The sequence below is a fragment of the Anolis sagrei genome, chromosome 1, assembly GCF_037176765.1.
Source record: "Anolis sagrei isolate rAnoSag1 chromosome 1, rAnoSag1.mat, whole genome shotgun sequence".
Lineage (NCBI taxonomy): Eukaryota > Metazoa > Chordata > Lepidosauria > Squamata > Dactyloidae > Anolis > Anolis sagrei.
In genome coordinates this window covers 223,358,456-223,376,213 of record NC_090021.1, presented here as the reverse complement: position 1 = coordinate 223,376,213, position 17,758 = coordinate 223,358,456, and the positions used below count along the sequence as shown (strand labels likewise).

Genomic DNA, 17,758 nt, shown 5'->3' with positions numbered 1-17,758 from the left:
CGTCCATCCTAGACCCCTGCCCATCCTGGCTTCTAAAGGAGGCCAGAAGGGGATTGGCTGAGTGGGGCGGCGGCCATGATACTAACAGGAGCGGAGCTGAGTGGGTGGAGGTGGTGGTTAACGCCTCCCTTCGGGAAGGCAGAATTCCAGCGAGCTTAAAACAAGCTATAATAAAACCACTGTTGAAAAAACCATCACTGGACCCCACTAAATTTGACAACTTTCGGCCAGTTTCCAATCTCCCTTTTTGGGCAAAGTACTGGAACGCGTGGTGGCTTCACAACTCCAGGTATTCTTGGGAGACACGGATTTTCTGGATCCGGCACAGTCTGGTTTCAGACCAGGACATGGAACCGAGACAGTCTTGGTCGCCTTAGTGGATGATCTGCGGCGGGAGCTCGACAGGGGGAGTGTGTCCCTGTTGGTGCTGCTGGACCTCTCAGCGGCCTTCGATACCGTCGACCACGGTATCCTTCTGGAACGCCTTGCAGGGATGGGTCTTGGGGGCACTGTTTTACAGTGGCTTCGGTCATTCCTTGAGGGTCGGTCCCAGAAGGTGTTATTGGGGGACACCTGTTCAACCCCACAACCTTTGTCGTGTGGGGTTCCTCAGGGCTCTATACTGTCCCCCATGTTGTTTAATATCTACATGAAGCCGCTGGGTGAGATCATCCGGAGTTTCGGGGTACGGTGTCATCTGTACGCAGATGATGTCCAACTCTGTCACTCCTTTCCACCTGCTACTAAGGAGGCTGTTGAGGTCCTGAACCGGTGCCTGGCCGCTGTAACGGTCTGGATGAGGGCGAACAAATTGAAATTGAATCCAGACAAGACAGAGGTACTCCTGGTCAGTCGCAAGGCCGAACAGGGTATAGGGTTACAGCCTGTGCTGGACGGGGTCGCACTCCCCTTGAAGGCGCAGGTTCGCAGCTTGGGTGTGATCCTGGATTCATCGCTGAGCCTGGAGCCCCAGGTCTCGGCGGTGACCAGGGGAGCATTTGCACAACTAAAACTTGTGCGCCAGCTGCGCCCATACCTTGGGAAGTCTGACTTGGCCATGGTAGTCCACGCTCTGGTTACATCCCGTTTAGACTACTGCAACGCTCTCTACGCGGGGTTGCCCTTGAAGACGGCCCGGAAGCTCCAACTGGTCCAACGTGCGGCGGCCATGATACTAACAGGAGCGGGGCACAGGGAGCATACCACCCCCCTGCTGTACCAGCTCCACTGGCTGCCGATCTGCTACCGGGCTCAATTCAAGGTGCTGGCACTGGCCTATAAAGCCCTAAACGGTTCCGGCCCAAGATACCTAACTAACCGCCTCTCGGCCTATGAGCCCACGAGGACTTTGAGATCTTCCGGGGAGGCCCTGCTCTCGATCCCGCCTGCGTCTCAGACACGGCTGGCGGGGACGAGAGATAGGGCCTTCTCGGTGGTGGCTCCTCGGCTGTGGAACACCCTTCCCGTGGACATCATTAGCCCCCTCCCTGTTGATCTTCCGCAGGATGCTGAAGACCTGGTTGTTTAAGAAGGCTTTTGAATAGAAGTGCAATGTCTGGTGATTTGACCATAGGAATTGAACAACGGAAATGGGATCGGATTGTGAATTTGACGATGAGACGACTCGGAATGATCTTGTAGTAATTTGATGTTTTGATGATGTGATAACTATGTACTGTGAATTATTTTATATTATGTTGTATTCTGCACCTTTTTTCTATGTTGTACACTGCAGTGAGTCGCCAGGAGGCTGAGAATTGCGGTATATAAGAGTAGTAAATAAATAAATAATAAATAAATAAATGTTTTACCATGCTGTGGGAGGCTTCTCTCATGTAGTCGCATGGGGAGCTGGAGCTGACAGAGAAAGCATTCGCACAGTTAAAACTTGTGCGCCAACTGCGACCGTACCTTGGGAAGTCTGACTTGGCCACGGTAGTCCACGCTCTGGTTACATCCCATCTTGACTACTGCAACGCTCTCTACGTGGGGTTGCCTTTGAAGACAGCCCGGAAGCTCCAATTAGTCCAACGGGCGGCAGCCATGATACTAACAGATAGATAGATACGTTTTATTGATTGGCCTATTGGCCGTATCAAAACATTTAACACATAACACAATTAACACATAGTCATACATAGTCATACATACAACATACAACTCTCGGTATAAAAGGAGTTAAAATAAACAAGCTGTCAACAGACATTTGTCGTTCAGATCAAATGTCTGCGTCACCTCCACAGTTTACCCCAATTGATTCTAAATGTGCAATTCTTAGCTGTGTTGCTTTGAATAGAAAAAGGGCTGTTTTGTGTGTTATTTTAGGGTTCTGCCCGGCCAACAAAAATGAGGTTTTAATATATGGGTCCCAGTGTGTTTTTTGAATAATGTATGGTCCAAGGCAATGGTCTCTCTCTTTCTTATACAGCTCACAGTTGAACAATACATGTGTGATATCCTCCACCTCTGGTGCTCCACAAATACAAAATCGTTCGTTGTATGGGACTTGATTAAACCTTCCGTGCTTGTCCATTGTATCCAGCTGTTCAAAACGAGCTCTGGTAAATACCCTCCTAAGGTGTTTAGGCATTTCTGTTTTTAGATATCGAGCAGTTTGGAAAGTATGTTTAAAGCGGCCTAACCATTTCAGTGAGCCAGCTTTACTGAGGGTAGCGATATCTTTTTGGCCTTCTATATCCAATACTCGTTGAGCAACTATTTTTGGGTCTAACACTTCTAAGAGATTCGGATACCGAGTCGGAAGTCCACAGCTCCTGATGTATTTTGTCAGGAGAACTAACCAAGAGGTCTGATGTTGATTTTCTATCTGCTCTAACAGGCACAGTTTGGGGAGTCTATCATTTTCCATGGCCATCAGTTTTGCCCAGTAGTTGTAGGCCCTGATTTTGGATAAGCCATCCACTGTGTGTACTCCCAGTTCCGCTCTTACTGCGGCAGCTGGGGTCGTCCTGTCCACTCCTAGGAAACTTCGCAGGTGCTGTGATTGTGATTGCTCTAATAATGGTATCTGGTTTAGACCCCAAACTTCAGCTCCGTACAAGAGCATGGGAGTAACCTTTGCTTTATATACTTTGAGAAGTGGGTCTAAGGATCCTGGTTGGTTGTGATTTGTCAGTTTAAGTAGTTGATTTGCACGCACTCTTGCCCTAACTGAACTTTTTTGATGGTGTGGTAGCCAGGAGCCGGTCTCAGAAAAAACAATTCCCAGATATGTGAAAGTGCAAACTTGCTCTATTGGTTCATCATCCAGGAACCATCTATGTCTGTTACGTCGTTTGCCAAATACCATTGTTTTTGACTTTGATTTATTAATAGTTAGAGCGTTGTTATGACAATAGGAATTAAATCTTCTCAGCAGTCTACGTAGCCCAACTTGCGAATATGATAGTAAAATCATATCGTCGGCATATAGAAGGATGTTGAAATGTGTATTGCACAGCTTAGGCATGTGTACCTCTGGGTCCTTCAACTGTTCGGGGAGATCATTTACGTATAAGCTGAATAACAGTGGTGCTAATATACACCCTTGTCTGACCCCTTTGTATGTTTCTATACTATTTGTCATGGCTCCTTGCATCCCAAGTCGCACTTTCAGGTAGGTGCTCGTGTAAAGTGCCTTGATTAGTGCCAGCAGTCTGGGTTCCATATTGAGATCCGTTAGTTTCTTCCATAACGTCTCATGATACTAACAGGAGCGGGGCGCAGGGAGCATACAACTCCTCTGCTACACCAGCTCCACTGGCTGCCGATCTGCTACCGGGTTCAATTCAAAGTGCTGGCGTTGGCCTTTAAAGCCCTAAACGGTTCTGGCCCAACTTATCTATCCGAACGTATCTCAACCTATCAGCCCACCAGGACCCTAAGATCTTCTGGGGAGTCCCTGCTCTCTATCCCGCCGGCTTCACAAGTGTGGCTGGCGGGAACGAGAGACAGGGCCTTTTCTGTGGTGGCCCCTCGGCTTTGGAACACCCTCCCCATAGAGGTAAGATCAGCGCCCTCACTGATGGTGTTTCGGAAAAGATTGAAGACATGGATGTTTAAACAAGCATTCGGTTAATCCGTTGCAACGAATTATGATAACTAAAGGACTGGTAATCATAGACGATGAATTTGGATTGCGACTCCAGTTACGAGATGCATTGGATGGTTATTGGTGGCCCAATAATTTGTATTGTATATGTGTTTTATGCTTTTAAATTGAATATTGTTGTTTTTTAAGTGTTGTAAACCGCAATGAGTCGCCGATTTAGGCTGAGATATTAGCGGTATACAAGCGCATTAATAAATAATAATAAATAAATAAAGCTCAACCCACTCTCCCCAGATTTGAACCGCTGACCTACCGGTCAGCAGTCCTGCAGGCACAAGGGTTTAACCCACTGTACTACTGGGGGCTCCATTGTATTATTATTAATCATAACTTAGATTTAATTCAAATAACGTTAGGTTATGCCTAGAATCTCCCCTTTTTGTTGTTGCTGTATGTTGCCTTGATGTTCCCCTTCAAAAACTGGAAAGGATATTTTGAGATTTCCAGAAGGCAGGGATGGTTTGACACATCTGCTTCATGCTCCGGGCAGACAAAGCAATATAGAAGAATAGTCACCTAATTAGCAATTAATTATCAGAGAGAACTCTCTCCAGTCAAGTAAGAGAGCATACGGATTGCCTACAAGTGCTCGGGATCACTGTTCCTCACAAGGAAGCTACTAATTACTGGCAATTGGAAGCAAGTGTGAGCAGCGTGGAGTTGCAGGAGAGCATCAAAACTCTGGCTGTTTAGCAAGCCCTAAAGAATTGGGCCTTTGAAGAGGTGCAGAACAAAATTGGGAGGGCAGCTCAGCGTCTATTTTTTACCACATACTCTTTTCTGGTCAGATACTGCCCAATAAGTGTTCATTACTGTAGTGTCAAATTGTAAATATATTCTCCTTTCTCATTGTGCTGCCTGTTTTTGCAGTTAAAAGAACATTTCTCAGATTCCTTGAACTCATTTTCAAAATCATTCTTGGGGGGGCTTAGTCTTAATTCCAGATCATTATTGAAGAAGTTAAGTGGAATCAGTCCCAATATTTCTCCACTGTTTATTTCTCTCCATTGTGTATTTTCTGTTCCATAATCCAACTTGTTTGTTTAACCAACTACCAGCTTGTGAAAGTAATTTTCTTCTTATGCAGTGATTTACAATTTCACCACAGAGATTTGGGGTCAGTGACTTCATTAAAAAATCATCTGAAAATCCAAGTCTATAACCATCCTTCTTTTGCACAGTGGTTTAATATATTGTATGGCACATCAAATAATTATAAAAGGTTATTAACACAAGACTTTCACTTTCAGAAGTACATATTCTTGTCACCAGAATTTGTTCTTCTACATGACTAATAATTCTTTTGTTAATAAATTATTCATCCAGTTTATCTGAGGCAGAGTAGATTAATGTGTCCATAGCTTCCAGTGCTCTGGTATGGATACTGGCTTTAGTGATAAACTGCATGCTTTTCTCACTTGAATTCCATAAAAGCTCTTGTGCCTCTCATGCTCAGAGACTTGTTTCTGTCTTATTTTTTCAGTTACCACTATGTTTTATTTTTTTTTTCAGTTACCATCTTTTGTGTGACATTGTTCTCTAGATATTCCCTCCCCCCTTGATGTAAATGTGTCCATGTTGAAGGGCAGTATTTATAGAATCATCATTGGAAGAGACTGCCTTACATATTTAATAATTTTGTTTTCATATGTTTTAATATAGATAAAATATACTTCAGTTAGCTTAATTGAACTTGCTTCATTGGACTTACATACATACAGATCAAATATCTATTTTTCTTTTTCTTGTTGTTGCATCAGTTTATGTTTCTCATTAGAATAGGTGTATATATTACCTTTTACCTGACAAGTTGATATGTAACATTTGCATTGTTTTGGCATGTTGTTAGTTAACTGAGATATTTAATTTCAATTCACTGTCCAAGAACAACAGCAGAACCATTCAGCAGGAAGGTATAACATGAAGTAAAAGAACTAAAATGGATTGTTGAAATTGTTTCACCTGAGTCAAAAGGCAAGGGATGTTATCCAGATGTTTAGAAATATGTGTGTTTTAACTTCACCACCTCTATTGTATCGCAGTCATAGAAAATAAATTGGGTGGGTGTTCTGATTTAACTTCCCAAACTGTGTTGATTGCAGTATTACTTTAAATAAAAGATCTTGAAATGTAGAATTTAGTGAAAGCCATAATTTCCACCCCCACACTTATTGCAGTTTCATTTGAGTTCCCAGCATTGGTAATAAAATGTATTTGTGTTCCACAAACACTGTCTGGCACTTATGTGTATAACACATGTTGTTTCCAGGCAGGAAGTGTATGTGAGGTAATGGTTAAGTGATACCAGCATGCATTCTAGCAAAAATTAGGCCTCTTGTGTCCTTGATTAACCTGCTCAGTTCCAAGTAATAAAACTGCATGAAAGAGAGAGAGATAGGGTGTTTTTATTTTGCCCATTTATAAATTGAATTTAGATTTTTATGTAGAATCCAACTGTGATTGTCTACCAACAAAATGGATGCTGCTGGAGAAAAAGATCCCCCAAATCCAGAGGTATTCAATCTTTAGTCCTCCAGATGTTTTGTACTTCGTTTCCCAGAAGTCCAACCTTGTACAGCCAATGCTAAGGAAATCTGAGAGAGGAAGTCCAAAATGTCTGGAGGGCCAAAGGTTAAGAACCACTGTCCTCAGTTCCTTTACCACACCAGCTCCCCCTCTCCCCATCTCATCCTGGCCAAGATCAATTGTAGAAAATTGGCAGACATTGTGCAGTTGATTTTGTAAGCAAGGTGAAGTGAAGGGCCAGAAGAAGAAAAAGAAGCATGACACTGAATGGCAACCAACTTTTGTCATTGGTAGGCCATACTACCTTAAAAACAAATGAGTGTTGTAACAAAATACTGCAGTGGAGAACTTCAGCTTAGGATTTCAAATACTTCATACTATCCCTCCCCCGGCCCCCTCCTTCTAATGGTTTTCTGACTCTCAGTCCTGGATTATTTTGTGAAGTGTCGCCTCCTTTGGATTTACCCAGACTTTTTTTCTATATCTGCATATTTGGGGATTCCTCTGAAGATGCTGATAACTGCCTTTTGTGCATAGGCAGCATCATTCTGCCTTCTTAATGGCCAGCAGCCAAAACTCATATGTCTGCTATTGTATGTAATAATTTGTTCACTATATGTAGTTGTATTAACATGTTTGTGACTGGTGCATTTGATTTTGCATAGTTTCTCAGTGTGCTGGTTGTTCTTAATGAAAATGCTCTTTGCCATGATGAATTATCACATCAGTGAGAAAAAGAATTTTGGAAGAGAAAATGCTTCCAAAATTGCCTTTCAGGAGTTTGGAGAGCACTTCCATCATGTTTAGAAGCCACCTGGGCCTTCCAGGAATTTAAAAATCATTTTTTCCCCAAACACTGGTTTTGGCTCAAAATGAATTTGTAAGGGGTTTTCATCGGGGGGTGGGGGGTACTGACTGAGCCAATATAGTCTCAGGAGAGGCCTTATTTGAAAGAGAAGAGGAAGTCACTTTGTCTCATGTCCTCCTGTCACAAAGGCCTCCCTTGGGCCTCAAATGGTTTCGAAAAGGCCCAAAACGTATTAAAAATACACTCAATATTCCCTAGAGAACATTTGGGGTTGGGGGGGGGGGCACACTAATTCTATTTTTTTTTTCAGAGCAAATTTTATTGGAGCCCTCATAGATCTAATAATTCAGTTCCTTTGCCTTCTGCAGTTGCCCAACTCTGCTTCATCTGTTGTTCCAGTGATATGATTCTACATAGGTGGCAAAATAACTCTGTTATACCCATATTTATTCAGGTGTAATGCACCATCAAATCTAATAAATACCTCTACTTTCAAAACCCCGAAACAAAAAAAATGCTGCCAAATGTAATACTTAGCAGCCAAACTGTGTTCTTTGTAATTTGGTCAAAAACAGGTGTGCATTATTGTTGCGGCATGCTTCGAATTCCTTCATTATAAACAATTGTGTTAGAACACCAATGCTTTCCATCAATGGAAAATAAAACCTTGGAGTGGATCTATGCTGTAGAATGAATCCACTTGAATTACCTTGGCTCAATGCTATGGAATCCTGTGGGCTGTAGTTTGACAAGGTCTTGAGCCTTCTCTGACAAAGAATACTGATGCCTTACCAAATTGCAAATCCCAGGATTGCATAGCATTGAGCCCTGGCCATGTAATTAGAGGTGACGTTTCTCAAAGAGGAGCTCCAGGTTCACCTCCTGAAGCAGCTTCCCCTTTTGCTTTGGCTCAGCATTAAGATTACCGTATTACATGAATCTAATGCGCACCCTAATTTTGGCAAGATCATTTAGCCAAAAAAGGTGAGCATTAGATTTGAGTAAATACAGGATATGAAACTGACCTCAGTTCTGTCTTTATTTGAATTGACTCACCAATAAGCCACTGGATTATGAACCTTACTAAATACATTTTGCCATATCTTTTTAAATACTATCTTTATTACTATCAGTGCTTTGAGCTGTTTGGAAGCCCGTGGTTTTGCAAAAGTACCATCAGCACTGATCTCCTAATTTTTACAGAACTACACCCATTAAATTCTTATTGAAAATCCCCTTAGATACCTTCAGCCTTAATCTTGCCTGCAATAATTGCAGTATTAATCATTTATGCTATTCTATAATCATCTGGCTTCAAAAAAAGGCAATTGTTTACAAAGAACATAATATATCTTTTTGGTATAGATGAATTTTCACTGCAGCAGCTCATTACGATTGTGCAGTTTCCCCCTTTTTTACTGATTGTACTACTTCTGGTTTATTGTAGCTGTTTACGATGTAGTGGAAGAGAAGCTGGAGAGTGAGCCAGACTTTCAGTACATCCCTGAAAAGTCACCACATGATGGAGTCCACCAGGATGACAATGCTCTGAGGGAATCTATGTTTCAGCTGGCAGAGGGGCTTATTACTGGGACTGTCCTGGCTCAGTTTGATGTAAGTAATGAATTTCCTGAAGATCATGTCCATCTCCGTATGCTTTTTAGATGAGTGTTCTGTATATAGAGCAGTAAAATAGTCTGTAACAAGATCACTTATATTATTTGGAGCAGGCAAGTAGTGAAAACAGTTTTGCATTTTCCTCACTCTCTGTGTGTTCTTGTTAAATCACTTTGAAACCAGTACTTTTTCTCATATATTTTTAAAATATTCCTCTTAAATGATCAAGAGTGAACCTATTCTTAAGTGTGTTGTGCCTAGATATTACAGGTGTCTTAACTGACTGAGTAACTGAGTCTCAGTATCAGTACCTTCAGCCACTTATGTGTATAACACATGTTGTTTCCAGGCAGGAAGTGTACATGAGGTAATAGTTAAGTGAACCAGCATTCATTCTAGAAAAAAAAAATAAGGCTTTACTTCCCACACATTTTAAAGTGCTGTGTGAATGTGGAGTGAAAAAAACCCATACTTTGTGTTTGGTATTGTACTTTGTTTTGTTGAATAATTAGTATTGAGCTCAGTCAGACAGTAAATTTCTTGTTTGGACAAAATATACTATTTTATTTTGTTTTTATGAATGTTGTCTATCAGATTAGGACACAGTTTAAAGGTCTTGAAGCATTCTGTATGGACGGTTCCCCATCTCCTTTTGTTTTCATAGTCTCTTTCTCAAATGAGGGATTATGTAATTGCTGTACTTTCAGATTTTCAGACAAGATCTTTAGCAGAATTTGTAGGTGCAAGAAACTCCATCTTTCAGAAAACACATTGCAAAAGGGCAGTATGTGACATTTTTCTCTTTAGCAACATGTTTGCAAGAAGAAAAAGGTGCTTTTGCATTAATATGCTGCTGTTCTACATATATAGGGCACTTTCAGATTATTTCTCATCTTCTGCTTGTTACTATGACATGTTTTTTTCCCTTTTAGCAACTTTATAGGAAGAAGCCTGGGATGACAATGTCTTGTGCCAAATTACCTCAAAATCTTTCCAAAAATAGATACAGAGACATTTCGCCTTGTAAGTTTTTTATGTCTGTAAGTTAATGCAATTCATTCATTGGTACCATTTTAAAAATTCACAGGTGTTTTAATCATCTTTTCTTTTTAGATGATGCTACACGGGTCATTTTAAAGAGTAATGATGATTACATCAATGCAAATTATATAAATGTGAGTTGGTGATTACCATTTTCTTTCATGTTAATTCTGTGTTGTGTACTTAGGGATGAAATAACATGGCCGTATAGATTTAAAAGGAAACAAAAAGTATTTCCTTTTAAAATCTCCTTTGAAATGTATTCAGTGTGCTGTAGTTTGTTAGCAAGTGCTGTAGTTCTAATAAAAAATGAAAAAAATGCTGATGCAGCTTTATACATTTGTGCTAGAGAGAAAGGAGCAGTAACAACCTACTCCCTAGTAAAAAGGCTTGGATGCTTCTCTGCTAAAAATAGTGAGAAGGTAAATTACTTACAAGTGACTTCAAACACAGAATATTTACAGTTACAAGTTATGAAAATAACTTTTTTCTAGAGGTATGGGAAGAAATTATTTTGACCTTTTACTGCAACCTTTGTCTAGAACATGGCCATATAGCCCGAAAAAACCCACAAGAACTGAGTGATTCCGGCCATGAAAGCCTTCGACAATACTTTGTCAATGTATTGTCAAAGGCTTTCATGGCCGGAATCACTCAGTTCTTGTGGGTTTTTTCGGGCTATATGGCCATGTTCTAGAGGCATTTCTCCTGACGTTTTGCCTGCATCTATGGCAAGCATCCTCAGAGGGTGAGGTCTGCTGGAGCTGGGAAAAAAGGGGTTTATATATCTGTGGACTGACCAGGGTGAGACAAAAGGCTTTTGTAAGTTGGGCTAGGTGTGAATCTTTTCAACTGACCACCTTGATTAGCATACAATGGGCTGACTGTGCCTGGAGCAAACTCTTAATGAAAGGTGCTTAGATGTCCCTGCCTGTTTTTCTATCTGCTGTTTTAATTTTAGAATTTTTTAATACTGGTAGCCAGATTTTGTTCATTTTCATGGTTTCTTCCTTTCTGTTGAAATTGTCCACATGTTTGTGGATTTCAATGGCTTCTCTGTGTAGTCTGACATGGTGGTTGTGAGAGTGGTCCAGCATTTTTGTGTTCTCAAATAAAATGCTGTGTCCAGGTTGGTTCATCAGGTGCTCTGCTATGGCTGATTTCTCTGGTTGGAGTAGTCTGCAGTGCCTTTCATGTTCCTGGATTCTTGTTTGGGCGCTGCGTTTGGTGGTCCCTATATAGACTTGTTCACAGCTGCATGGTATACGGTAGACTCCTGCAGAGGTGAGAGGATCCCTCTTGTCCTTTGCTGAACGTAGCATTTGTTGGATTTTCTTGGTGGGTTTGTAGATTGTTTGTATGTTGTGTTTCCTCATCAGCTTTCCTATGCGATCAGTGGTTCCCTTGATGTATGGCAGGAACACTTTTCCTCTGGGTGGATCTTCATCTTTACTCTTGTGGCTTGTTCTTGGTCTTTCAGCTCTTCTGATGTCTGAGGTGGAATATCCATTGGCCTGTAGAGCCCAGTTGAGGTGGTTCAGTTCATCTTGGAGGAGGTGGGGTTCACAGATTCTTTTTGCACGGTCTGCCAAGGCTTTAATGGTGCTTCTTTTTTGACTTGGGTGATGGTTGGAATTTTTATGTAGATATCTATATGTGTGTGTGGGTTTTCTGTAAACGGTGTGACCCAATTGTTGATCTGGTTTACGGATGACTAGGACATCTAGAAAAGGCAATCTTCCTTCCTTTTCTTTTTCCATAGTGAACTGGATGTTAGGGTGGATGCTGTTAAGATGTTCCAGGAACCTGTTGAGTTCTTCTTCTCCATGGCTCCAAATGGTGAAAGTGTCATCCACATATCTGAACCATATAGTGGGCTTTTGGTTGCTGTTTCAAGAGCTTGTTTTTCAAATTGTTCCATGTAGAAGTTAGCTATGACTGGGCTGAGAGGGCTCCCCATAGCTACTCCATCTTTCTGTTCGTAGAATTCATTGTCCCACTGAAAATAGCTGGTGGTGAGGCAATGGTGAAACAGCGCCGTGATGTCTTCTGGGAACCTCTGGTTGATGAGTGCCATGGTGTCTGCAACTGGGACCATGGTAAATAGAGACACCACATCGAAGCTGATCAGTATGTCATTTGTATTTAGCTTGAGATTGCTGATTTTTTCAATGAAGTGGGCTGAGTCCTTGATGTAGTGTGTTGTGAGCCCAATGTGGCTTTGTAACTGTGCAGCAAGAAATTTGGCTAAGTCATATGTGGGGGACCCAATGGCACTCACGATTGGTCTGAGTGGGGTGGAGTCCTTATGGATTTTGGGGAGTCCACAGACTACTCCAACCAGAGAAATCAGCCATAGCAGAGCACCTGATGAACCAACCTGGACACAGCATTTTATTTGAGAACACAAAAATGCTGGACCACTCTCACAACCACCATGTCAGACTACACAGAGAAGCCATTGAAATCCACAAACATGTGGACAATTTCAACAGAAAGGAAGAAACCATGAAAATGAACAAAATCTGGCTACCAGTATTAAAAAATTCTAAAATTAAAACAGAGAGAAAAACAGGCAGGGACATCTAAGCACCTTTCATTAAGAGTTTGCTCCAGGCACAGTCAGCCCATTGTATGCTAATCAAGGTGGTCAGTTGAAAAGATTCACACCTAGCCCAACTTACAAAAGCCTTTTGTCTCACCCTGGTCAGTCCACAGATATATAAACCCCTTTTTCCCCAGCTCCAGCAGACCTCACCCTCTGAGGATGCTTGCCATAGATGCAGGCGAAACGTCACGAGAAATGCCTCTAGAACATGGCCATATAGCCCGAAAAAACCCACAAAAATACTTTGTCAGTTAGTTGTTCATTTTTGAGCTCCCTTTCGAGGTTAACAGATTATCAAAGAATCACAGTTAAAGGTAAACTACCTGTTCTTCTCCAAAATTACCATATATTATGAAATTGTTAATTATATCCTGCTTATTTATTTTTAGATGGAAATCCCTTCTTCCAGTATAATAAATAAATACATTGCTTGCCAAGGTCCTTTACCCAATACATGTCCCGATTTTTGGCAGATGACTTGGGAGCAAGGTTCATCCATGGTGGTTATGTTAACCACGCAAGTGGAACGAGGCAGAGTAAGTTAATGTACAGCTTTATTCAATCAAATTGCCAATCCAGTGCAAGTGACTCAATTATACCAGTCTGTTTGTATTCCTGTATTCTGAAAATGTTTGTTAAAATTAATATGCTTTTTTTTTTTTTTTTTTTTGGTCGTGTCAGGAGCAACCGCTCCTCTTGTGAGAGAATTGGCCGTCTGCAAGGACGTTGCCCAGGGGACGCCTGGATGATTTTTGATCTTTTATCATCCTTGTGGGAGGCTTCTCTCATGTCCCCGCATGAGGAGCTGGAGCTAATAGAGGGAGCTCATCCGTCTCTCCCCGGATTCGAACCTGCGACCTGTCAGTCTTCAGTCCTGCCGGCACAGTGCTTTAGCCCACTGCGCCACCGGGGGTTCCTAATTAATATGCTTATACACAGCTTTTCTATCAATGCAGGTTACAAACTTGAAAACACTGAAAATAACAAACAAAAAAGTTACAAACTGTAGTTCTCTCAGGTTAATGGTCTCTTCAGCATCTGATGGCCTGAGTTCCCTGGGCTTCCACACATCTGTCATTCCTCAGGGCACACAATCTTAAATAACATTATAGGTAATAATGGGAAACAGTGCTGATCTGTGTTTTCTCAGGCCAAATGATTTTCCTTTTGGAATTTAGTAGCACAAGCAACCCTATAACACCTACCCCTGACGCCATTGAGCATTGGACATGTTTTGTAGGTTTTCACAGTTTTAGAAGGTCTTCCATCCTCTGAAACATATTTTTGTTGAGAGCATATTGCAAATTGATTCAAACACACACAAAAGGGCCTTTGAGCAACAGCAAGGTGCTTGGCGGGTCCCGGTTCTTGCCTTTGCCCCCACATTTTTCTCTGTCCCGAGGGCAGGCAGCACGTGGGGCTGCTGCCTCCAGTTCCAGGACGGACATGCCCTGTCTCTTGGCATCTCTCAGCCTCCTGCGGGGAGGGAGGGGGAAAGTACCACCCAGGGGTTAGCTTCTCTGACTTCATGCCAGTGGTAAAAACAGAATTAACTAATTAACAAAAGGGACTGCGCATGGAAAGGTTTAAGAAACCCTGGTTTAGATGGTGGGGTGAAGGGAATCCTTGTCAAATTTGCAAATGATACAGAAGAGGGATAATATCTAACACATTTGAAGATACCAAACAAATTCAAAAGGATATTATAATCTAGAAAACTGGTCTGAAATTGATTGATTGTTTGATTTTTAACACTAACAATCTAATATGTAATCAGAATAATAAATATTCAGAAAAAAGAAAAAAAAGTATGAAAAATACATATAACTAAAACACAGTAGGGCTCTGACTTCCCATCCTGACTGTAACAAAAAATAAAAAGAGATGATTTTACTATTACAGATCCTGCTAAATGATTCTACTGAAATTACTGGTAACTATAACCATAGATCGTTACATCATTAGACTTATTGCTTGAATAATTGCAATCTTTCAAATCATCTTCAGTTTGTTTATAATCTTGGGAAGGGAACAAGGGATGGAAATTTTTGTAACCCAAATACAAAGTCACCTGAGGGAATTATGACTTTCTTTGTTCTATACCAGGGGTTCTCAGTCTTTTTAAACTGAAGGCTGGTTCATGGTCCCTCAGACTGTTGGAGGGCTGGACTATAGTTTGAAGGAAAAAAAAGAACGAATTCCTATGCACAATGCACGCATCTTATTTGTAGATCAAAAAATGAAAGAAAAAATCAAGATTTAAAATGAAGAACAATTTTAACTAACATAAACTTACCAGTATTTCAGTGGGAAGTGTGGGCCTGCTTTTGACTGATGAGATAGTCAGGTTAATTGGGACAGTTGTTGTGTGTCTTCAAGTTATTTCAGACTTAAGTTGGCCCTAGGTCTAAAATTTAGGACAGGGGCTGAGTAAATGATCTTGGGAGGCTGCATTCGTTTTGGGACCCTGTTCAAGAACGTTCAGTACATGATGCAAACCTTCACTATGTACCTTTTTGTGTATTGAGATATCATTCTGAAGCAGACTGAAAGAGCCATCCACTAGACAGGCTTAATCCCTTATGTAAGGAGGCAGTAGTTGAAACAGTTTTGAAATCTAATGATTCCTTCTTTGATCAGATTGCCTTGAGGTTTTAACCCACATGAGGGGAATTTTTTTCTTCATCCTTCATAGAATGACTATTCTCTGAATTTCAACCTTTCAATTAGTACATTAACTCCTCCTTTAATATGGTTATGCAAGAAGTTATTTGTCCTGGTTTATAAAATGAATTCATGCTTCTTGCAGCAGTTTGAAGCACTCTCAAGAAAATTGGGACAATAAATCACTATGAAAACTGAGGATTTGTTTCAATCCTATTGAATTTAGGTAAAATGCCATCAGTACTGGCCAGAGCCCAGTGGAAGCTCCTCATATGGAAATTTCCAGATCACTTGCCACTCAGAAGAAGGAAATCCTGCTTATGTCTTCAGAGAGATGACGTTGTCTAACCTGGAGGTGAGCCACAGAATCTCTATATGATTTATTTTGAAACTTGCTGCCTCGTGTGAATCCTGTACCCTAACTCTTATGAAAAAAAGTAATAATCTATTTCTTTAAATAGAATCTGTCCTGGCAGAACCTAAAAGAAGTATTGGTCCCTTCTACTCTCTCCACTGTGGCACCAACTTGGCCTTTTGAATGTCTGGGTCGGAAAATGGCAGTGGTGCCTTTTTGATGCTCCCCCTCAGAGGAGTTGTCAAAAAATACTGCTGTTCAGTGCTTATTTTAAGCTCTCCTGGGACAAAGTAAGCTAAAAGGATGGGAATGTCTGTAGAATGACAGTAGGCTTACTCACAGGTCTTATTAAAATCCACACACTCAACTTATACGTGAGGATGATTTTTACAAGAGTATATGTGGTACTTTATTATATTTCATCATTTTTCCAAAGCTGGGATTCAAACAAGATTATATATGTATAATCAAACCAATAGCAGTTTTTGCATGAAGACTCATATAAGAAACATGCAAGTTCTCTGCTGCTTTTGTGCAACAATTGATTCTTGGCCAACTTGTTTGTATCAACATATAAATGGAATACACTAAAATTGTGTATCAGTGCTCTTCATAGGGAGAAACAGCCTTTTACCTGATGCAGGAAAATTCTAAATCTTACCATATAGATACACACACACACACACACATGCTGATTTACCTGTTACATCTTTAAACTATACTTGTCAGGTTGTCTTAAGTTTAGCCCTACTTCATGCATATAGCCCATGGAATTGATCTTATAAATCCATAGTGTATGCATCCATTTAATTCTCTCTTGAACTCCTGTTTGATAATTTTGTACTTCATTGAAGCATTTTAACGTTCATTTTGCAAAATGTAAGCTCAAATATTTGAGGAAAAAACTGAAATGGATTTCATGTTTAAATTTAAAAGTGTTAAAACGATATATTGAAATATTGAGTTGTAAATGATCACATTTTGTTTCACTAGAAAAATGAAGACCGTCAGCTCACACAAATCCAGTATATCGCATGGCCTGATCATGGGGTCCCTGATGATTCCAGTGATTTTCTGGATTTTGTATGTCTTGTCCGAAAAAAAAGAGCTGGCAGAGAAGAACCAGTCATTGTTCACTGCAGGTATTTGGTTCACATGTAGAACTTTCTATTGCTTCTTTCCCGTGTTTTTTTTTATTTATTTATATTGTTACTTCACTTTAAAATACTCTTCAGTTTCAAATCCAGTTCTATATTCTTGATTCTATTTAAATAAATAGTTATTTGCTATTTTCTTTTGGCTTTCCTTATATGTGAACAGATTTGTCTACTTGTGCCTCTGTTGTAGGCCTCCCTGGGTCCCCTTCAGGGTGAGAATGGCGGGATATAAATGCAGTAAATAAATAAATAAATAATAAATACTTGCTTTAAGCCATGTTTTTCATGCCTCACAAAAATATGACTGTGTTTACATTTAAAAAGATAGGATTTGGAAGGGAACTTATTTAACGATCTATCATAACCATAATGTGAAATATGTTATTCAAAACCTGCATTTCTTCTAAAAGAAGTGTCTGGCAGTGAGATATACAATAAAAAAGCATTGCATCAATGCCTCTTGCACATGCTGGTCTATAATTTGGTTCCTAAATATTAGTGAAAAAATTAACTGTTCTTTTTACAATCATTTTCAATGTATAGTTATGAGACTAAAAGTTGTTAATGTCAGTCATATTTAGTTTAGCAAATTCTTTGTACTGAAATTTCTGCTGGAAGCCACATATTCTGCTCTTGGCTCTTTTCTACTTTTCTTGCATCTGTGTGAATCAGTGGTGAATCTTAGTTGTTGTCCTGCCTGTGTAAAAAGATGTATCTTGGACATAGCATTGAGAATCCATAGGTTGCTAGTACTGGGAGATGTAAACATATATGATAAGGCAGCCTTGTCTGGATGGCTCAGGACTTCATGACTGCTGTTGACAACGACTGTGGAGCTGTTGCAGGATGTTACTGACCCAAGATAGGTCGC

The 17,758-nt window shown here is 40.6% G+C and overlaps 1 protein-coding gene across 5 annotated transcripts in view; it reads left to right on the top strand.

Moving 5' to 3' along the window:
- Nucleotides 1-17,758, top strand: part of PTPN4 (protein tyrosine phosphatase non-receptor type 4) — a 98,663-nt gene that overhangs the window by 67,761 nt on the left and 13,144 nt on the right. For all 5 annotated transcript variants that reach the window (XM_060774226.2, XM_067473526.1, XM_067473547.1 and 2 more), the window contains 6 exons: nucleotides 8,893-9,059; nucleotides 9,995-10,085; nucleotides 10,176-10,237; nucleotides 13,101-13,247; nucleotides 15,602-15,730; nucleotides 16,724-16,872. In XM_060774226.2, coding sequence (XP_060630209.2) covers nucleotides 8,893-9,059; nucleotides 9,995-10,085; nucleotides 10,176-10,237; nucleotides 13,101-13,247; nucleotides 15,602-15,730; nucleotides 16,724-16,872 — 745 coding nt within the window. The remainder of the gene's footprint in view (nucleotides 1-8,892; nucleotides 9,060-9,994; nucleotides 10,086-10,175; nucleotides 10,238-13,100; nucleotides 13,248-15,601; nucleotides 15,731-16,723; nucleotides 16,873-17,758) is intronic.